Source organism: Hyaena hyaena, unplaced genomic scaffold (genome assembly GCF_003009895.1).
Source record: "Hyaena hyaena isolate Hyena2069 unplaced genomic scaffold, ASM300989v1 scaffold_367, whole genome shotgun sequence".
NCBI lineage: Eukaryota > Metazoa > Chordata > Mammalia > Carnivora > Hyaenidae > Hyaena > Hyaena hyaena.
In genome coordinates, this window is record NW_024081002.1 from 16,166 (window position 1) to 39,554 (window position 23,389).

At 45.8% G+C, this 23,389-nt stretch overlaps 1 protein-coding gene across 1 annotated transcript in view; it reads left to right on the top strand.

Annotated features, from left to right (window-relative positions):
• Window positions 1-1,593: 1,593 nt before the first annotated feature.
• The window catches only part of PLPP4 (phospholipid phosphatase 4), a 120,944-nt gene continuing 99,148 nt past the window's right edge, over window positions 1,594-23,389 (top strand). Inside the window, exon 1 of the mRNA XM_039250444.1 lies at window positions 1,594-1,735. Coding sequence (XP_039106375.1) covers window positions 1,680-1,735 — 56 coding nt within the window. The 5' untranslated portion in view covers window positions 1,594-1,679. The remainder of the gene's footprint in view (window positions 1,736-23,389) is intronic.

The following is a 23,389-nucleotide window of genomic DNA, read 5'->3' on the forward strand; positions in this document are numbered from 1 at the left end:
TTTTTTTTTTTTTTTTTTTTTAGTGTGTGTGTGTGTGTGAGAGAGAGAGAGAGAGAGAGAGAGAGAGTCAGTCTCGGGCAGGCTCCGCGCTGGCATGGGGCTGGATCTCACAACTGTGAGGTCATTACCTGAGCCCAAATCAAGAGTCTGACACTTAAACAACTGAGCCACCCAGGCGCCTGCTGCCTGTGGTTTTGATGCGAAGTCCCTTCCATACAGAGCTAGGATTCATCTTCCCTTGTCTGCCTCTCTGTCCCTAGACCCTGAGATGCCTGGGCTTAGGTATTTCAAGTCTGTCATGTGTCCCCTTGGCGGCAGGGTTTGTCTTTTGCTGATGCCAAAACCCTCCTCCAAACCTTTTCTTTCCACCTACTCCCCCTTTTGTCCAAAATTGAGATGTGCTTCCTAATTCCCGGGGACTGCCCTCTAATCCATTTCTCTTACCCACGAAATCCTGGCTGGGTCTCTCCTAAAACCCAGGAGATCTGGTCCCCGCAGGAACAAACTAATGGTTAGCGTGAGCTTTGCATCTTGAATGTCCATTTGGTTGCAATTAGGAAAGCTACAGGAAATAAACGGAATCCTGAAGGGGATGGGAAGAGCAAAGCCAAAATCCCCTCTGGGCTCTGGTGTGAGGTCATACCCCCCCCCCCCCCAACCGGGTCACTGGCCAGTGGTGAAGGTCTGGCCTTTGAATGTGGACCCTAAGGATGACATTCCTGGTCTCACTGCCTCAGGTGCTCATGGCCGAATGCTGGGTCAGCGATGAGTGACCCGGACGTCCCCCCTTTATTCCCCGTTTCACGGCGCGGCAGCCCCAAAGCTGCTGAGGGTGGGGGTCAGAGGAACCCCACCCCAGGGACTGCCTGGCGCTGGTGGGTTGGTGAGGAGCCAGGCTCACCTTTGCCCCCAGTCTGTGTGCCAGGGCTGTGGAGCCTGGCTGGCAGTTCCTGAGGGCAAAACGAAGCCTACTAGTGTTCTCGGGGTGGGTGGAGGGCATGGTGGTGGTGGTGGGGGGGGGGACTTTATGGAAAATAAAGGGAAGAATTTCAGGTTGGAAAGGGGTAGGGAGAGCAAAAAGCGGGAGGGAGGGTGCCGGGGCTGCCTGGCCTGAGCATCCCCCCCCGCGCGCCCCTGCCCCCTGCCCACGTGCGTGCGTGCGCCGGGAGCCCGAGGCCGGACAGCGGGAGTCGGAGGCCGAGCCCGGAGCCGCAGAGCAGCTGCAGGCGGAGACCCAGCGAGCGCGCTGCCCCGCGAGCAGAGCGCAGGGGCCGCCCACTGGCGGGGGAGCCGGGGAGCGCGCAGGGGAGGCGGCGGCGGCCGCGGCGGGGCTTCCCCGGGCTTCCCCTCCCCTCCCCCGGCCAGGGCGCGGAGGCGGCGCTCGGCGCCAGGGCGCGGGGAGTCCCCAGGGCGCCCCCAGCTCGGCGCGGGGCCGCGGGGCGAGGCGCGGCGGGCGCGGCGTCCGCGAGCCCCGGGCCCCGCGGCGGGAGGTTTGGGCTGAGCCCTCCCCGGCGCCCGCCCGGCCGCCCCCGCCCGGCGCCCGCCTCCCGCCCCCGCCCGCGGCCTGGAGCGCGCCTCCCTCGCCGCCCCGGGTCTGGCGAGCCGGCGCCGGTCGAGCTGCGGGAGCCGCCGAGAACACCAGCCGCCGCCGCCGCCCCGGGAGCTGCTCCGGCCGCACCATGCGGGAGCTGGCCATCGAGATCGGGGTCCGAGCCCTGCTCTTCGGAGTGTTCGTGTAAGTAGTGGCGCGCCGCGGGCGGGGGCGCGCGGACGCGGGGACCCACGGGCCGGGCGTCCCTGCGCCCCAACTTTGTTTGCGCCACCGCGTCCCCTCGGGGCCTGGATTCGAGGTCTCCTCCCCGCCCAGTGCCTGGGATGTGCCCCTACGGGACCGTCCTGGTCCCCTTCCTGGGACCCTGGGCGCGGAGGGACCCATGTACGTGGACGAAGACTCGCTCCCATCGCGCCGGGAGAGGGACCGGCCGCCGCTCGGGGCCCCTCGCCGGCGCTTGTCGCCGGCTGCGCGCCAGCTGCCCGGGGAATCGCGGCGGCGCCCCTGGAAGCGGGCGCGCAACCTCGCTCGCGCTCTCGGGAAGTTTCTCCTCCTGTGCGGTCTTCTAAGCCGACGTTTGGAGTCCTTCCTCCTGGCCCGTCTCCCATCGCCCCTCGCCGTGCGCAGGGCCAGGCTTGATCCCCTTCCGTGGCCCTGGCTTTGGCCACCGGGGTTCAGGTGAGCGTTTTCCTAGGAGACGTTTGCGGTACTTCTCTGGCTGGAAAACTGTTGCTGCGGAGGCGGGGAAGTCGGGGGCCGCAGCCGGAGGTACGGGCTTCATACGCCCCGAGCTCAGCGCGGAGCCCTTGTCCGCTTAGGGTGCGGGCGGGCGCTCTTGGGGAGAGCAGCGAAATGCCCCTGGTGGCCCCGAACGGCTGGGACCTGGAAATAGCGATCTCGGAAAGAGGAGGGGGCTCCGGGCGCAAGCCCTTTCAGAGATGTCTGAACCCCAGGGCGCCCCGGTGACCCGCTACCCGCCGGCCTCCCGGACCCGAGCAGCAGAGAGCTGTCGCCGTCTCTGCCCTCTGCCTTTCAGATCCAAGCCTTTAACGCCAGCTCAGACCCACTCACAGTCGCCTATGAGCTCTGGTCAGGCAGGCGTCGCACCTGCACTTGAGCCCGCGTTAGCTGGTCAGGTTCCCTTTCCCGCTCTGCGCGTGACTTGTTTTCAGGCACATTTGAAATATTAAAGTTGCATGAACTTTCTGGACTTGCCAGGTTCTTTTGAAAAGCCCGTGCAGCCGTTCCAAACAGGAGGCCCCTCTCTGGATTTCTGCCCCAATCCGGAGTCATTGATGGCAGGTGGGAGGCTGTGAGTTGACTTCTGTTCCGTGCAGCCCAGGAAAGCACATGGGAAGAAAGACTCTTTCTTGCATGTTTTTCTTTACTGGGGATTAAATTCATCCCGAGTATTTACTCACACCGTCATAAAGGGTGGTGAGTTCCCCAGATGCAGGCAAGCCCCCTCTCCCAGCTTCTGACTAAACACTAAGAACTTCAGTTGGGTTTTGATGCATTTGAGAAAACAGAAAACACTTTTCCCTTCTCTTACTCGATCTTTCTACCTTTGGAATATACATTAAAACTAGAGATTGCTGTGTGATCTGGTGCGGCCAGATCTGACTAGCAGATAGGCTGGTCCCATTAAATTATTATGTGATAGAAATGATCAATAGTATGCAGTGCACAGTAGGATTTAACATTTGTTTCGTAGATGTCTGTGTGCATAATGCTGAAATAAAGTGAGGTCGGCCAGTAGGCTGCCTGATTTGATTGCTGCTGGAAATTGTCAGCTAATGAAAGGGTCCAACGGTATGCAAATATTTATATTGGCTTCAGATTTCCCTTCAGATACCCCCCCCAGACATTTATGAGATGTTTACAAATATATGACGCTCTGTGCAGTGGCTTTGAAAATGTGATAATTACTGCTTTAGGTGCTTCTTTGCTTCCTCAAAGAACGTTCTGTAAAGATCAGGCAGTTTTCTATTCTTTTCTCCAAAGTTCCCCTTTGTATTAATTAATGGGGGATCTGCTGTTACCCAGAGGGAAACATTTGGGCATCGATGGTGTTGTGGGATGATTCCCTGATTTCATATCAGTTGGAACTCTTAACAGTGTATCCAACTTGTGGCTCTTTTACCTGCAAAGAGGAGCTTTGGTATCAGTGGGACACGGCCTGGGTGGGAGTCTTCGATGTTAAGAGGCTGTTATCATCAGGCAGAGATAACGACTTCCGGAAGGACAGGCTGTGCGCACACAGATACAAATGACCCTTTGTTTCTTAGATAAGCTTCTGGTGAGATGACAGAAGCTGGATTTTAGGGGGAGGTTTGTTCTTTCTTTCCCCAATGCTGGTCTGATGGCAAGATTTCAGTGGTTTGTACCCACCTGGGCTCATGAAGATGGCGGTCTCCGTAGCAGAGTGTGGTTGAGAAGGTCCTTCTGGGCGAGCTGCATCCGCTCTCTCTGCAGCTCGGTCCAGCGTAGCCGATAAAATTCACCCTCTGCCTCTGCTTGGTATATGTACCCTATTTCTCAGGGTAAGAGAATAATCTTTTTTGAGGGGAGGGGAGACACCTTGCTCCTTTGCAAACTTGTGCCTCTGGGAGGACATCACCCATAGATTCACCTGTTCTGGGATTATATTTGCTCTGAGTGAGAACAACACCCACTGCCTGAGGCCCACATGCCCCTGTAGATTTGAAGTGAGCACTAATGAAATGCAGTTTTGGACCTTGAGGCCGTGGGGTGATATGCTTTTCCTTTCTCCTTAGGGAACAGGTTCTCTCTCTTTCTAGGCCGGGTTTATGCTGAGGTTTGGTGAGTCAGGATCCCAAGAGAATGCTCTCCAGGAAACCCCTACAGATCATCCGAGAGGTGTGTGGTGTCTTCCGGGCAGCCCTGACCAAGAAGTTCAAACCACTGGGAAGAAAATTAGTAATGAGTAATGCAAATCAGGGCAGGCACATAAAGCTCAAGCGAACAGGGAATAAATTGGTTAGAGGAGCCCAGTGTTTAGGAGAAATCAAAGTACAATGTGTAGCTTTGAGGCTGCGTTTAGTGCTCAGAAGCTTGCCTGGAGGCCCTTTTGCTCTTATGGAGTGTGGGTAGAGAGAAGGAACTTCAGTGGGCTTGCTGTGTCCACTGCCGCCCAAGACTCCAGCAGATTCTGTGAGCTTTCGTGGACCTGCAAAGCCAGCACCGGATCTCGGGGAGCAAACACGGTGTGAATACAAGCTGGTTAGCCAACAGCCCCGCGGCCAGTGTTATACTACTGGTAGTATATTACCTCCACTTTTACTGCCATCACCAGTACAGTAAGTGCCATTCATTGCAGGTTTATTATGTTCCAGGCAGTAATGAAGATGATCACACATGGTATTTAATCCGTACACACACTCCGTGAAGAGGGCATGTTGGCATTTGTGTTCATGCATGAAGAGGCTGGAAGCAAAGGCAGATTAAGAAACCACCCATGTCACAGAATACGGGCAGCCCCGAGATCCAAATCTAGATGCTTCTTCTGCATTATCTGGACTCTCAGTCACCTCGCTATGCTGCTTCAGGAAAAATAACAGCCGGCGCGGGGCACACAGGGGTTTACTATGCATAAGGCATTCGGTGGGATTTCTCTTGTCTCATATCCCTCGAGGTGGACACTCTTCATTCTCCCAACTTTACGAACAAAGAAACCAAGAATTAGAAAGAATAAGACGCTGGCTGGAGGACGCGCAGCAGGAGGTATAATCTGGATCTGAACAGGTGGCTGAACCCCATGTCCCACAGCCACCAGCCGCAGAGATAGAATGTGTCCGGCGCCAGATTCGGGAACTAGAGCAGAAGTGACTGCGTCCTAAAAGCAATCCCTTACCGTGACCTGTTGTCTCCAGAGAAGCAAATGACCGGCTGGGGATGATGTGTGGGAAGAGATGTCACTCCGGTCCTCACAGTGGACTCTTAGGATGGTATTTCAAATGGGCAGGGGTGGTAGTTAGGGTTCCCGTGCCCTGAGACACGGGATTCGGACATGTTGCAGATTTTGCAGGGTCTTCCTTAGTCTTTGGAGCCCAGAGGGTGAGGTGTAAGCTTGCAGGTCCAAACCTAAATGGTAGATTAAAGAATTGGAGGGCGGGATAGACTTTTGGCCATTGTCCCCAGGACCTCAGTTCATCCGGAAAACCCTTTATTTGTAGCACTGCAGAAAGAGCTCTGGAAATAAGACAACAATCAGAAATGCTGATGGAGGGGGAAGGTGAGCTACCTGTTTTCACCTGTGAGCCTGGGTTCCCTGGGGTCCCTAATCCCTCCCTCCTGTGGCTTCAAGTGGCCTCCTGTCTGGGATGTCGTCTGGGAGCCGTGGGTCACTCAGGGAATGGATGGCCTTTGCCTCAACTCAGACCAATCCTGTGTTTTTCTTGGAGCCCTCCTGTGCGCGAGGCCCGTGCTGGGGGCTGGGGGTGTTTGAAGGAGGAAGGCTGGGTGGGTGCGGGGAGGGCTCCTGGGAGCTCACAGATTGGCTCACACGCAGCAGACCGCTACCTGTTATTTTCCCCAGTGTAATCGCTGGCTTTGAAAGTTTCGCCTCCCAACATTTTAATCATCTGTCCAGGTGACAGCTGCTTATTTGGCACCTTATAGAGGCCAGCACTTGTGCTAGTTATTTTCCTTCCCCTTCATTGGTACACCCTGGTTGGTATCATTCCAAACAGACACAGGGCAACTTGGCACCTTAGCTGGTCCGGGCGATTTGCTTGAGGGCACGAGCTGTCAGCCCGGGTTTCAGAATATTGACAGAAACGAACAGATCTTCCATTATTACCCCAAAGAGTCCTGTCCAGGGCTTGAGGCCAAGGGCAGTTGTGGTAGTTAGAGCAAAGTGCTCAGTTTACTGAGGAGGGAGGGTTAATTAGCCCCGGGAGGGATGGGAAGGAGGGGACGGGTGCCAGGGAAGGCTGCCCAGAGCTGGCATCTCACCTGAGTCTAGAGCACCAAGTGGCAGGTGCAGAGAGCCTGGCCCAAGGACATTCCTGTGGAAAGAATGTCCTGGAGCAAAGGCCTGGAGGTCTGGAGGCACATTTTGGATGGGGATCAGGTCACAGGGGGTGGCCTTGGCATAGAGTATGGGTCTGGAGGTGGCTGGTAAGGGTGGTAGGGAGTGAGTCTGGGACAGAAATGTGGGTTGGTCTCTGTGCCTGCTGGGAAGCGTGGACATTCCCTTAGAAGCAGTAACTGGGGAGCCCCGGGGGTTTGAAATGAAAAAAGCATCATGCTCAGACACTTGCCTGGTGGTGGAAAGTGACAGCTCTCTCGGGCACGCAGGCCCTGTTTACTTTTGTAAGTGACAGCACGCAGTTCTGCCGCCACTGCTGTGCCCCACTGTGTACGCTCTCTGGGGGCCTGTGTTTTATTCCGCCCTGCGTTGTGGTCCGCCGTCTCCGTGGCTGGATCCAGACTGCCGTCATTGGATTGTGGGGGCTGTGGCGAGATCATCGTCTGCTTTGCTTTCTCTATAGTCCCAGCCAGGCCTTGTCACCAACGTGGTCTGTGCCTCATGAGTGCTCACCAGATTGCATTCGACTTCTGATGGCCATATAGACCCCAGGGCAATCTGCCTCGGTGCAGAACGAGGCTTCCCAAAGGGTGGTTTGCTGACCACCTGCATCACTCTCCTGGGGCTCAGTTCAGACTTCACGGAATCCACGTATGGAATGGAGCCCCCGGGAATCTGCATTTTCAACAGGTGCTCTGTCTGTCCACCACACTGGGGAGCTACTGACATGCAGCCTGCACCCTCTTGTGGTGGAGGGTCTCCTCTGGTTCTTTTCTGGATGACCAGACTACCCTTCCCCAAACCCTACCATTAGGTGGGGCCACATGGAACGTGGGTGTTCCATAGGTGGCAGGCTCAGGGTGAGGCGGCATAAATCCCTTTAGTGGCCTGTTGCAGCTGTCGTTGTCCCCCGTTGGGGCGAGCACGCGGCGATGTGTTGAGATGGCAGAGCTGTGCCAGAGACAACGTGCCTGGAGAGTTATAACGTTGGCAGTGGACTTCGTGGGACAGAAGGAAACTTTTTGTGTTAATGACGATTTGGGGGATTGATTAGCTACTGAAGCACAGGTCTGTTCCATCTGGCTAATGCACTTGGAATGATTTTGCTTGCTCTCTAGAAACGAAGAGTCATTTGAGGCAAAGTGGTATGATGAAAGACCATGGACTTTGGTGCTAGACAGGTCTATGTTTCGATTTCGGCTCTGCCACTAACCGGCAAGTTGCCTAAAATATCCAAACCTCGATTTCTTCATGTGGGAAAGAGGAACAATACTTTCTTCACTGGATGTTATTTGATAGATGCTTTTTTTTTTTTTTTAATAATCCCTATCCTTAAAAATTTTTTTTAACGTTTATTCATTTATTTAAGAGAGAAAGTGTGAGTGGGGGAGGGACAGGGAGAGAGAGAGAGAGAGAGAGAAAGAGAGAGAATCTGAAGCAGGCTCCAAGCTCTGAGCTGTCAGCACAGAGCCCAATGCAGGGCTCGAAATCACAAACTGTGGGCTCATGAGAGCATGACCTGAGCCGAAGTCAGACACTTAACCGACTGAGCCACCCAGGTGCCCTGGTAGATAAGATGCTTTAAGCACCTACAGTACATAGAACAAAAATTAGATGCCTTCTCCCCACTTTTGTGAATCTGTGTTATGTAAAGTGTCTGAGAATAGCAGTGTAGCCTAGTGATCATGACCGTGTCCCTTGGCATTGGTTGCTGAGGCTTGAATCCTGATTTTGACACTTACTAGTTGTGTGAGCCTTTTGGGAAAGTTTTTATCCAGCTTAGATCCTTGTTTCCCCCTCTGTTCCACAGGAATATTAGCGGTACCCATGAACGTAAGGCTTGGGAGTATTAAATGAGAGAGTATTCAGCTCATCATGGGTGCCTAGTAAAAGGAAATGTTATTACAGTCGTCCTTTTATTAAGATGAATCCATAATGTACACTAGAGAGAAACGCTATAGGTAGCTAACAACACTGTGATTACAAATGATTTACTGCAGGATTTCTATAAAATAATAATAAACTTCCTTAAATACATTTCACATGATTCCTTTAAGCCCCCTTAAGGCAAGGGTGTAACTTGAGCTCATGAATGAGCTCATTCAGTGAGCCGTACCCCCATGAGCAGTGTGGCCGGCTCACTGTCTAACGGAGTGGGGGGGTCCTAGTGCTGTAGTCTCTCGTATATGACTTAAATTGCTGGACGTTTACAACAGTGATTTTAGGACATCGAATCAGAAAGGGTATTAGCATAATTGCATTGGAAGATGTGAAAGGAAAATGCTGTATTTCTATCATTTACTTCCAAGCCAGTAGTCATCACCAAGAGCTGTGTGAGAAGCCCGGCACAGGGAGTTTTCCATCAGACACCCTCCCCGCACCCTCTCCACCCCCAGTCGGGGCCAGGCGGAGTGTGGCGAGCCTCTCTTCCCTCCCTGGGGAGGCTTCTGCCTTGTCACCTGATAAATGGAGCAGCTTTCTGTTTGAAATATTATTTGCCACTGTAAAGTGGGTCTGCTGAACCCAGAATTCTGAGAATTGATGATGTTTTGCCACAGGGAGATAAATGCTTCTAACAGGACAAAAAGGAGATCATTAGTTTCATAACTTGTAGACAAAGTTATCTCAATTAGTTATAAAGATTATGCCTTTTATGACCCACACAAGGCTCATAAAAGCGCCATGCCTCTATTTTCCTATGATAGTGTTTTTAAATATGAAAATCATCATAGTAATACTTGTTTCTTTAGAAAATATAATCTGTGGATGAATGGGAAGCACTGGTTCACAGTGAAGAGGGGGATTCCCGCAGATCCGGACCTGCCTGTGGGTTCTCATCATTAACCAAAGGCACAAAGTTGTTGAGGGGCTTGGAGGTGTCCCGGATGGGCGAGCAGTAGGCGTAGAGAATCTGGGACTCTTGAGCCCAGGGATGGCTGCGTCATGATCCTTCAATATGTTACTGAGAAAGTGTCCTGCAGGGGTGAGGGACTCATTGTGATTCGGTCTCCACTACAGACAAAGGAACAAAAAACAGGGTCAGAAGCTGTCGGAGGAGCATTTAGGTTGGTTTTAAGAAAAGTCAGCCCCCTGCCCATCAATGTGGGACATTTCTTTCCTTTTCCAGAGGGTTTTGAAAACATTTTTATGAAAGTGTTAGTTTGAACCATATGCAGTTGCTGATATTTGTCTGTTTTGACCTACAAAAACAAGAATTTCATTTAATTCAACCTAAAAATAATATACACAAGGAAACAATGCATGATTTATAATTGCATAGCTCCCCAGAATATCCTCTGCCCACCAAGCCCCATTCCCCGCTCCCAGGGTTCAGTTTTGAGTCCCAAGAGATGGAGTCATACAGCATCTACTCTTTCACACGTCTGCATTGCTCAGCGTGTTTTTAAGATTTATCCGTTTTGCACTTAGTTGTAGTTCGTTGCTTCTTTTTGCTATAGAGCATTTCATCGCATGACTGTACCTCTTTCTTTACTCATCTTACTATTTATGGATATTTGGGTTATTTGCTGATTTAGGCCAATGCTGTTACTGTCTTTCTTTTTCCTTGTTTTTGTGTACACATTTAAAAAATTTTTTTTATGTGTTATTTATTTCTGAGAGAGAGACACACACAGCGTGAACAGGGGAGGGTCAAAGAGAGAGGGAGACACAGAATCCGAAGGAGGCTCCAGGCTCTGAGCTAGCTGTCAGTGCAGAGCCCAATGTGGGGCTTGAACCCACGAACCATGAGATCATGACCTGAACCGAAGCCAGATGCTCAGCAGACTGAACCAACCAGGTGCCCCGATTTTTTTGTGAACACATTTGTAATTTCTGTTGGATATATACCTAGGAGTGGAAATGCTAGATTATTCACTTGAGGTTTTTAAAGAAGGATGTGGCCTTTCTTTGTCTAGCTCTGCTCTGAAATAGAGATGTGTGCTACCTGAATCTCTGACTGTTGAGCAGCTACTTTGTGAAAGCCTGTGGTGGCCCCGAATGACCCGAGGAAGCCACGAGCTGGGTCCCCACTCTGCAGGCAGGCGGGCAGCTTGGCCACCCTAGTCAGTGCGAGGGCTTTGGAGTTATTTCCTGACTGCTGATTGCAAAGGTGTGCCCTGCTTCCTCATCTGTAAAGTGGGGATAAGAAGTAAAACCTGCCAGGAGGCTGTAATGATGAATTCATGTGTAACAGGCGCCTGCTGGCCCATTAGTGTTACAGCACCTCTCTGTCCCTGGCTCCGTCTTTCTTTCTTCCTATGGGCAGGTGGAGATGGAGGTGAGTGAAAAAAACAACAACCCTAATATCACGTATAATAATAGTAAGAAGAATGCAACCCTTAGCACCACAGGTGAGCTGAGCCTTGAACTAGGATTTTGGAAGTTTGGGGGAAGCATTCTGAATAATCGTCCAGGAAATCATGGAGAAAAAGAAATGACCAATACATACGCATGTGTCAGTGTCTTTTAATTGACCTATATCTCCACTTTGATTACAGAGGGAGGAAAGGAGACCAGCTTTAACATGTACTGTAGATCAACTTTGTTCTAGGCACTTGTCACGCCTTAGATGATGTCATCTTGGCAACCGCCCCCCCCCCCAAGAGGTGATATTGTTGAGTTAACGCTCCTCATATACAGAAAGCTCTTGCCAATCAATAAGAGCTCTTTTTTTTTTTTTTTGGAGGATGCTTTGAATTTTTCTTTTTTCTTTTCTTCTTTTTTTTTAATGTTTTATTTATTTCTAGGAGAGAGAGAGAGACAGCGTGAGCAGGGGAGGGTCAGAGAGAGAGGGAATCACAGACTGAAACAGGCTCCAGGCTCTGAGCTGGCAGTCAGCACAGAGCCCGACGCGGGGCTCGAACCCACGAACAGCGAGATCATGACGTAAGCGAAAGTCGGACGCTTAACCGACTAAGCCACCCAGGCGCCCCAAAAAGAGAAGAGCTCTTAAAGAGAAAAATGGGCAGTAGAACAGGGAACTAATATCACAAATAACGAATACGCCTTTAAATCTGTGATTTCCATAGAGATGCAAAATATCTATTGGAAAGCAATAAAACATTGCATATAGATTAGCACAAGCTTTTTATTGTGCTAGGACAAAAGAAGGTGCAGCCACTGAAATCAGTAACATGGACAATTATTTGTTGACTTGGGAAGGTATCCCATAAATTGTTGTGAAGTGGTAGAAAGTAGGTTACGTAAGTGTGCATGATGCTACCTCAGTATGGGAATGTAATGAAATCAATTTGTGTTGATATCCATAAGGAAAATGCTATAAAGACACACAACAAAATCGTAATGGTGGTTGTTTTGGGCCAAAGGGATTATATAAAATTTGCCTTTTTCTTCATGCTATTTATTGTCTACATTATTTTACAGTAAACATTTATTACCTTCATATAGAATCAGAAAAATCAATGTAGACGTTTCCTGTTATGGGGGGGAAGAACCTCATGAAATATTCTTAAGTAGGGCTCCTGGTGATCTTTTTGTGATTGCTTTAGACATATCTGAAGTGGGAATGTGTCAAAGATCAACCTTTCTATGTTTAATATCAACTAAAATGTTGAAAGGAAAACCAGAAAGTGAAGATTAACGCCAGATCTGCGAGATTGTAGTGAAACAGATGTGATCTGAGGCTGCAGGTGGGATTGTAAATGGACATAAGCCTTAAAAAATGTTTTTTAATGTTTATTCATTTTTGATAGAGACAGACAGAGCTCAAGCAGGGGAGGGGCAGAGAGACACACACACACTGAATCCGAAACAGGCTTCATACTCTGAGCTGTCAGCACAGAGCCCGACGTGGGGCTCAAATCCACGAACCATGAGATCATGACCTGAGCCCAAGTTAACCGACTGAGCCACCCAAGCGCCCTGGACATAATAAGCCTTTTGGAGAGGGTATTGCAGAACATAGACAGCCCTGAAGTTATTCCTGTCCTTTGACTTAGAAGTGTTAGAAAAATATGTTGAGGCACTGATGTAGAGATGCAAAAATCCTCATGTATAAAGACATTCATTGCTGTATTTCATACAAAGCAAATATATTTGTCAAATAAAACTAAAATACAAGTTTTATTTGACAAACGGTCAACACTTGAAGAATAGTTTCATAAATTATGGATACGAGGATACTGTATGTCTATTAAAATAATCATTTTGAAAGTCAGGAAGAAACATGGTAGCATTTTATGATGTAATAGTTAAAGGGAAAAAGTACTCTACAAAAATAGACGTCAGAGTTAAGCTGTAGGAAGCGTGTTCGATTTAGAAAATATTAGATTTAGCACATGTTAGAAAGGATTTTACACAAAAGAGCATGTGTGTAGTGGGAATGAATGCATCTCTTCACTTAAACGTTTTTCTTTAAGATTATGAAATAGTTGGAAAATTAATACAGAAGTGTAAGGCTCTCAGGACTGCTTCACCTCTTTGTTCCATTCCCTTCACTTTTTATTCATTTATTTATTTATTTTTATTTTTTAATATTTTTTATTTATTTCTAGGAGAGAGAGAGAGAGACAGTGTGAGCAGGGGAGGGTCAGAGAGAGAGGGAGACACAGACTCTGAAATAGGCTCCAGGCTCTGAGCTGGCAGTCAGCACAGAGCCCGACGCGGGGCTCGAACCCACGAACCGCGAGATCATGACCTAAGCGAAAGTCGGACGCTCGACCGACTAAGCCACCCAGGCGCCCCCCCCTTCACTTTTTAAAGTCAAACTTTTAAACAATGTGCACTCTTTTGTGGGACTATTTTTCCTGGCGTGTTTCTGAGATTCATCCATGTTGTGCTTAGTTGTGTGTGTGTGTGTGTGTGTGTGTGTGTGTGTGTACCTAAAACATGTATTTTGTATATACTATGTATTTATACATAATAAAAATATAGGTAAATATAAAATAAATAAAAATTTAATAAAAACTGAGACACATTGACAATAAATTACACTGACAGAAATTTTTTTACTCAATTTAGATCTACTTGATTCTTTTTATTGGCTATGTGGAGTTTCATCATATTAGCCTATTCAGGGAATTTTAGGGCGTTTTCATGTCTTGCTGTAACAAACAACACTGCAATTGTGCTTACACTGTAGCTCATCTGTTAAAGTATTGCTGTGATAAACTTTTGCAAATGAAGTTTCTCGGTCAAAGACCGTGCGTGTTTTACATTCTGATGAACGTTGCCCAGTGGTCCATCCAAAGGGCTGGCTGACTATACATGCTTCCGTTCTGTTTTTCGAAATCTTTGCCAATGCTGTGGATGTTGGTAATGTTTTATATTTGTACCATAGGACAGATTATAACATTTGGATCTATTGGCAACTTTCGTTTTCTTTTTTAAATTAAGTTTCAGTTTTGGAGTGCCTGGGTGCCTCAGTCGGTTAAGCACCCAACTTCGGCTCAAGTTATGATATCATGATTCATGAGTCAAGCCCCACATCGGGCTCTGTGCTGACAGCTCAGAGACTGGAGCCTGCTTCGGATTCTGTGTCTCCCTCTCTTGGCTCATGCTCTGTCTCTGTCTTTCAAAATTTAATAAATGTTAAAAAATTTTTAAATTAAGTTTTAATTTTAATTCCATTATAGTTAATATATAGTGTTATTATTAGTTTCAGGTATACAATACAGTGATTCAACAATTCCATACATCACCCCGATGTATACATTCACCCATCCCCCACTCATCTTCCCTCTGGTGACCATCAGTTTGTTCTCTGTAGTTAAGCATCTGTTTCTCAGTTTCTCTCTCTCTCTCTCTTTCCTTTGCTTGTTTGTTTCTTAAATTCCACCTGTGTGTGAAATCATGTGGTATTTGTCTTTCTCTGACTTATTTCACTTAGCATGATACTCTCTGGTTCCATCCATGTCATTGCAAATGGCAAGATTTCAATCTTTTTATGGTTGAATAATATTCCATTGTGTATGTATATATAAACACACATATATGTATACACACACACACACATATACATATACCAGATCTTTATTATCCATTCATCTATCGATTGACAGCTGGGTTGCTTCTATAGTTTGGCTATTGTAAATAACGTTGCTATAAACATTGGGGTGCATGTATCCCTTTAAGTTAGTGTTTTTATATTTCTTGCGTAGATTCCCAGTAGTGCAATTACTGGATCTGTTTTCAACTTTTTAAGGAACCTTCAAACTATTCCACAGTGGCTGCCCCAGTTTGCATTCCCACCAGCAGTGCACGAGGGTTCCTTTTTCTCCACATCCTTGCCAACACTTGTTTCTTGTGTTTTTGATTTTAGCTCTTCTGACAGGTGTGAGGTGATACCTCATTGTGGTTTTGATTTACATTTCCCTGACGATGAGTGATATTGAGCATCTTTTCATGTGTCTTTTGGACAATTTGTATTTCTTTAGTGGAATATCATTTCCCTTAATCCATGCTTTTACTGGATCTTTAAATTTATCTTACGGAAGTGTAGGAGTGCTTTATGCCTTAAAGATATGAATCTTTTCTTTCATATGTTGCAGCTATCTTCTCTGTGTCTGTATTGACTTTTAAATTTCTTTGCAATTTCTATTACTGTGCACATTTTAATTTTTATGTAGTTAAGTCTATCAGTCTTTCCCTTTATGGTTTCAGAGTTTCTGTCCTATTTAGAAAGTCCTCTTTCATCTAAAATAGAAATGTTCTGTATTGTCTAGTATTTTATGCTTTGTTCTTTAATTTCAATTCTTTAATGTATTGGAAATCTATTTTTATGTATGGAGTGAGGTAGAGGATTTAAATTTCTGCTTCTATATAGTTTTTGAATTGTGAAATAGACATTGTCTTCTCCGTGATGCTGTTACTGGTTACAAATCCCCATATGCCTGTGGAATTGCAAGTGAATTCTGTTGCAAGTTCAGTTCTAAGGTATATGGCCCCTTATCTCTGGGAACAAACATAGCACAGAGGTAAAGACCGCATGCTCCAGAATCAGGATGCCTGGGTTCAAAGCACTAATCTTCTGTTACCATCTGTGTGAACTTGGAAGTTGCTTTATCTCCCTATGCTTCAGTTCCCTGGTCTGATAATGGTATAGTAATTTCATTGTACTGAGATCAGAGAGAGTGTGGCTTGTGTGATTTTTGTGTTTTATAATTTGTTCTGATTTCCTGTGTGGCCACATACATGGTCACTTTTTAAAAAATAAATTTATATGGCTTGAACATAATAAATAGTTTGTGTCTGATAGGTACAAAGCTCTAAATACATTAAAGCAAGTTAACTATACTGTTCAAATCCTCTATATTCTTACTACAAAAAATGCATTCTTTTAAATTTGGTCTTTTTGAGAAAAATAATCTTCTACACCCAACATGAGGTTCAAATTTACGACCCTGAGATCAAGAGTAGCATGCTCTACCAACTGAGCCAGCCATGTGCCCCTAACTTGGTGTTTTTAATGTGAATATATGCTACCCCTCATACTATGGTAATTAAAGCATTTATATTTTTGGAAGAAGTAACTGATATTTTGTCATACTACTGCCAGCCTCTTCTCTGTTTTCTTTTTGTGGTGTTTCATTTTGCTTTTTTACACCCTAATTTCTTGTTTTTTAGCCGAATAGCTCAAGTTTTCTTTGCTGCCCTCCTTTTTTTCCTTTAGTAATTTGGATGCCAGAATTCCTATGTCTACATTTCAGGTTAGTGTTCTTAAATTTTGCCTCCCTCTGATAAACCTTTAATCATTAAATTTTCATCTTTGTGTTAATATTCCTTATCTTGAAATATACTTTATCTAATACTAGATACAGCTAGCTATATTACCTTTTTTTGAGGTTAATGTCTGCACAGTGTATCTCCCATCCTTTTACTTTCAACCTATCTGTATTTTTATGTTTAATGTGTTTCTTATAAGCAGCATTTAGTTGTACCTTTTAGTTTTATCCAGTATGACCAATCTCTGACATTTATCTGAGTGGTTAAGCCACTTACATTTAGTGCATTTATTGATATGGTTGAGTTTAAGTCTGTCACCTTATTTGTTTTTTATTTGTCCTGTTTTTTGTTCCTTTTTTCTCTTTTCTTTAAAAAGTTTTTTTAATGTGTATTTATTTATTTTGAAAGAGAGAGATTGAGAGTGGGGCAGAGAAAGAAGGAAAGAGAGAGCGTCCTAAGCAGGCTCCATGCTGTCAGCTCAGAGCCTGAAGCAGGGCTTGAACACACAAACTGTGATTTCATGATCTGAGCTGAAATCAAGAGTCAGACACTTAACCAACTGAGCCACTCAGGTGCCCTCTTTAAAAATTTTTTTAATGTTTATATATTTTTGAGAGAGAAAGACAGAGAGACAGCATGTGAATGTGAGAGGGGCAGACACACACATACACACACACACACACACACACACCCCGAATCTGAAGCAGGCTCCAGGCTCTGAGCTGTCAGCACAGAGCCTGACGCAGGGCTTGAACCCATGAAACGCAAGATCATGACCTGAACTAGACGCTTATCTGACTGAGCCACCCAGATGCCCCTCTTTTCTTTTAGATTAACATTTGTTAATATTGCATTTTATCTCCTTTATTGTATTTTTAGCTATACCTCTTCAAAAATTTTAGTAGTTTCTCTAGAAATTACAATATGCATTTTTTACTTGTCACCATTGAGTCGATATTTCAAACACATTTCAAGTACAGGATAAAATACAGCATAAAAATATTATGACAGCTTACTTTCATTTCTTCCCTTATGCCTTTGATACACTGTCACAGATTTCACTTCTGTGTATGAATCACGTAAAACATTTGTTTTTGTCTTAAACAATCGATATGCCTTTATAAAAATTACACTGAAAATACCCACATACTTAGCATTTCAAGGTTCTTTATTATTTCTTTCAGATTTGGTTTTTTCCTTTAGGTTTATTCCCTTCAGCCTGAAGAACTTCCTTTAGCTTTACTTGTAGGGCGGATTTACTAGAAATAAATTGGCTTTTGTTCTATTGGGATTATCTTTATTTTGCTTTATTTTTGAAAGATGCTTTTTTGGATGTAGAATTCTAGGTTAACAGTTTTCCTGTAGCAATTTAGAGGTGGCGTTGAATTGTAGATTCCATTCTTTCTAATGAGAAGTCAGCTGTCTTTGTTATTGTTCCTTTCCTGAATGTCATGTATTCCTCTCCCCCCCTCCCCACCCCCCCAGCTGCTTTTTAGAGTTTCTCTTCACCTTTTGTCTCCCAACAATTTGACTATGATGTGTCTGGGTTGGTCTCCATGTATATTTCCTGCTTGGGTTCATGGAGATTCTCAGAGCTATGGTTTGATGTCTTTCATCAGTTAAAGATTAAGAAGACATTATTTTTTCAAATATTTTTTCTGCCCCATTTTCTCTCTTCTTTTCTTTTGGTTTTTTGATTACACAGGTATTAGTTTTATTTTATTTTATTTTTATTAAAAAAAATTTTAATGTTTATTTTTGAGAGATGGAGTATGAGTAGGGGAGGGGAAGAGAGAGAGACACACAGAATCAGAAACAGGCTCCAGGCTCTGAGCTGTCAGCACAGAGCCTGACGCAGGGCTTGAACCCACAAACCGCGAGATCATGACCTGAACTGAATTCTGACACTTAACCGATTGAGCCACCTTATTAGACAGTTTTATATTATTCTACAAGTCTTGGATGCTGTGTTCTATTTTATTTTTGTTATCTCTTTCTTCCCTGTGGCTTGGTTTAAGGTAATTTCTATTGATTTATCTCTGAATTCACTAATTCTTTATTTTCTACTATGTCTTCTGCTGGTAAGCTCATGCAATAAAACTTATTTCAGTTTTTTTTTCCAGTTTAGAATTGCCATTTGATTCTTTTTTAGAATTTTAGTTTCTCTGCTGATGTCTCCTACTTGTTCATTCTATTTATCTTTCCCTGTAATCTTTTAATGTATTTATAACAGAAAGTCCTTTTCTGCTAATTGTAACTTCAGGGTGATCTATGGTTCTGATTTTTTTTCCTGTTGATTATGGATCACATTTTACTGCTTCTTTTGTATGTGTAGTAATTTTTTATTGCATATGGGAGATAATGAATCGTACATTGTAGAGAAGATAGATCATTATTTGAGGTTTGTTCTTTCACGAAGTTAATATATTGTTGGGTCACCTTCATCCTTAGAATCTTGGTTCTAGGCTAGATGTGTATAAGTCTATCTTGGTTTTGCCTTTGATCCTAAGGTACAGCCTTTAGTTCTGGGAGGTGCTTTTTATTACCATAGTTTGGCTCTTCTGAGCTTTCAGTAGAAAGTCTGACTTGGAAAAACTTCACCTCCAGACTCTTATCTCCTTTCTGGCACTGGCTCATGGCTGAAGTTTCTGTTTTACTCTAAGACAGTGGCTGTTACTTTCCAATGGGATCCTCGGAGTCTCATCCAGCACAATGCACTGTCTGACTTACCCAGTAATTTGAAGGGAATTTGTACGCAGAATTTTGGGTTTCCATTCTCTGGCTAAACTCCTTTTCACAGGGGGTTCATGTTTGCTGTATTATCCAGGATTTTATTTCCATTTGCTTTCTCTTTTCCATAGTTCCCCTGTCTCTCATTCTGCTTGGGCACCTCCCCTCCCCGGCTCTTAAGCCGGGCTATGAATTTCTTAATGTTTTCTTTCTTTTTAGTTGTATTTTTTGAGAGGACAAGAGAGACGAAGTGAATGGGTTCAATCAGCCATCTTGAACAAGATGTCTCTTTAAATTTTTTGTTAGACACAATGTTTATGTTTTTAATATATAAAATTTTATGTTAAAAATCCACTGATTCTAACTCATACCTGTGAATATTTTTGTGGTTTTTGGAGTCATCATTCAAGTGGCCTCTCCTTTGTGTATCTAAAATCCTACCTATTTTCTAAGGCTTGCCTCAGAATTTGCTTTTCTGTGTTACCTTGTTTGAGCGTATCAACCCTGAATGAATATATGTAATATAGATGACAGTGTTCTACAGAAGGCCCTCATTTATCTTTTTATTTAATGATGGAAATACTTGGTTCCTGAATGTGTTGTGCTTTAATTCAGTTTTGTGGACCAATGAAAAGATTTTAAGTCATGTAATGAGAACATATTAAATTGGACTTTAAAAATATGAACAGCTAGGGGCACCTGGGTGGTGCAGCTGCTTAAGCATCTGACTTCGGCTCAAGTCATGATCTCACGGTTTGTGAGTTTGAGCTCCGCATCGGGCTCTGTGCTGACAGCTCGGAGCCTGGAGCCTGCTTCAGATTCTGTGTCTCCTTCTCTCTCTGCCCCTCCCCTGCTCATGCTCTGTCTCTCTCTATCTCTCAATAATAAATAAATGTTAAAAAAAATAAATAAATATGAACAGCCAATTCATGAAAAATCTTATGAAACACAGATGACTTGCTTTGACTTTTTTTCCTTAACACAAGAGATCCTTTTACTGTTTGCTGGAAGTAGCAAGCTGTGGTGGTTTGGCTCCAGGGATGATGACAGTGATGGTGATGACGATGATGATGATGACTAATATTTATTGATCACTTACTATACACCAGGCACTTTGCTCCTCGAGCCTTCACACAGCCCTGTGAGATAAGAATTTTATAATTTTTCATATTTTTGGATAAGAAGACCAAGGCTTAGAGAGGTTAAAGAGTGTGCCCAGTATCACACTGTTAATAAGCAAGATGAAAGTGCTTTCCATGAAACATTTAAATGGAGTATCTTATGGGTTGGAACAATTCGCAGCAGATTTGGGTGGGAGTGGGGAAGAGAAGAGTCTGGTAGTGAGGCTTTCTGATAATGAAATGACCATGACAACCTCTGTGAAATCACGGGCATGAAGGGGACTGACACACAACGGGCCCATGGAATGTTGACATTTTACGGGAAGGCACCGCCGAGTGAATTATATTATACCCAGCGTCTGGCCTGACCTGGCTCTAGGGTTTGTCTCATCCATCACCCTCTGCCTCGTTTCCCAGAGGACCTTACTCAGATCCTCCTTGTTGTTCAGGGGCAGAGCTGAGTCTAGAACCTCCACCTCTTGAGTCCTGGCCCCACAGGCTGCTGTAGTAGGTGACTTTGTTTGCTTCTCCCGAGGTGTCAGTTCGGCCCGTTTGGGCTCGTCCTTTCAAAATCCATTTGGGATCATTTGAATGTGGCTCTGTTTCTAGCTAGTCTCTGTAGAGCAGCTAGGGAGGAGAGCTGCTTTCTATCAAAACAAACTCTTGCTCAAAAGGAAATCCCTGCATCCCTTCCTTTTCCCCACCACGTCCAGGTATCAGATGAATAGGTTCTAGAAATCTAACGTATGGCATGGTGGCTGTAATGAACAGTACTGTATTATGTACTTGAAAGTTGTGAAGAGAGTAAATATTAAAAAAATTTTTTTTAAAAATGGTTTATTTCTGAGAGAGAGAGAGACAGCATGAACAGGGAAGGGTCAGAGAGAGAGGGAGACACAGAATCTGAAACAGGCTCCAGGCTCTGAGCTGGCTGTCAGCACAGAGCCTGACACGGGGCTCGAACCCATGAACCATGCGATCATGACCTGCCTGAGCTGAAGTCGGACACTTAACCCACTCAGCCACCCAGGCGCCCCAAGAGAGTAAATATTTTTAATGTTTATTTATTTTGAGAGAGAGTGAGAGAGAGAGAGAGAATGAGCAGGGGAGGGGCAGAGAGAGAGAGAGAGAGAGAGAGAGAGAATCCCAAGCAGGCTATGCACTGTCAGCCTGACGTGGTGTTTGAACTCATGAACTGCAAGATCATGACCTGAGCAGAAATCAAAAGTCAGACACTTAACCAATGGAGCCACCGAGGCACCCTATGAAGAGAGTAAATCTTAAGTCTTCTCATCACGAAGAAAGCAATGGTGGTTAAGCGCCATGACGGAGGCGCTAACTGACACTATGGCAGCAATCTTTTTGTAGTAGTTAAGTGCATCAAACCAACGCATCATACACCTTAAACATACACAGTGTCCGCTAGATCCCAGTAAAGCTGGAAAAAAGGACGCCCTGACAGTTCTCCATGCATTTGCCACCCTTCTGCAGCACGTGTAGGAGAGCCGTGTCCACAGGCCCAGAGCTCGCGAGGTGACGGGTGAGTACTGCCTTCGAGCGCTGTCCTCTCCTCATGGTCTCTTTGACCTGAAGTCGCGTGTGGACATTGTTTTAAGTATCAGGAAAAGGGATGAACCTGAAGTTTGGTGGGGGGGGGGAGGGGGGGAGCTCTGGAAGGGTTTTCTTTAGAAAGCCCAGCTTTGAAAACTGGAGGGCAGCCCTTGTCACACTGAGAATAGCTGCACTTTGGGCACCATATCTGCGGATGGTGACACATCACTTTCCTTGGTCCCGTTCCCTTGTCCCGGGAGCAGAAATGGATGACTTGGGGGCGGGGACTCCACTCCCTTCACTTAAGCTGGTGCAGGAATCACCGCTGAGCCTTCAGGAGCACTGACTGTGCATTGACTGTGTCCCATGGGGCAAGATGCTGAGGCGGGCCCGGGAACAGGGGGCAGAGAATGCCACATGCCCGCCTCACTAGCCAGGGTCACGTCACCGGAGAGCAGGGTCCTTGGAGATCGGGATGCAGTGGGACCAGTCTTACTGGCACGGAGGATTGGCAGAGCAGGAGGGCTTGCCAGGATTCCGGGGGTCCAGTGGAGCTGGGGATTAGGAGGGGAGAGCAGCAGCACCCAGAGATGGGACACAAAATGGACGGGGGGCGGGGGCGTCAGGGAGCAGCCATGCCTGGGGCCAGCTGTGGCCTCCAGCTATGCCCTCCTCTGTGCAGACCTTGCTTCTGGCTCTCCAGCCCCGAGGCCTGCCTTTTGATTTGATTTTGCAGGAGCAATAGCTTCTTTCCTTTTGAATGCTTCCCCTGTGCCAGGTGAGGCTCTTCTTCCTCTTCTTCTTCTTTTTTTTAGATTATGATAATCCCATTTAATTCATTCTAAGAAAATCTAAAAAGTAAAATATCATGCCTGAAATCAGGGTATTCATGAGTATGGCCTCATTAATGGAGGTATTAAGAAATGTATTATTCCACATCAGAGAGTATATTTACCTTTGCAAAAAAAAAAAAAAAAAAAATCAGTGGGGTAGCCTGAGAACAGACAGTCTAATAATTTCACTGACTACATTGTTCATTGTCAAATCAGTTTTGCAAAATAGAGTCTACCTGTTATTGTTCCACATCATGGTTTTGGATGACCTGGAGAGTTCTCTTTGTAAATCGGTGTAATGACCAGAATGTAGGATGTTTCAAAGAAAGGCAGTTTTATTGCTTTACGGAAATTCAGTAATAGCAATCCTAAATCCTCACTGTGCATGCAGGTGAGTTTCTAAGGTTTTGTGTGCACGGAGCTCATCTAGTCCTTAACGACACCAGCGTGAAGTAAGGCTGTTAACTTTCTCAGTTTTGGGGAGGGGGAGTGCAGAGTGGGGACAGTGATCTGGCTGTGGTCATTTGCCTCTAGGTGGCAGAGGTACAATGGTTCCCATAGCTCTTTGTTCCCATTGCTGTCTAGCTGTGGCTGGGTGCGGGGTGATCTCTTTATCCCCAGGCACCCACACTCTGGCCTCCTGTGCACCGTGCCTGCCGTGACTCTTGGTTGTAACAAACCCACGGTCAGAAGCAGTTGAGCCTAGTGCCGAGGACCCCAGGATCTGGAGCCAGGCTGCCTGGCATCAGACGCTGCTCCACCTCTACTTGGATTACTTCAACCTCTCCTTCCTCAGTTTACGAATCTGTAAAGTGGGGGAGAACAGTCGTACATATTGGAAACTGTCAGAATAAATGCTAGCAGG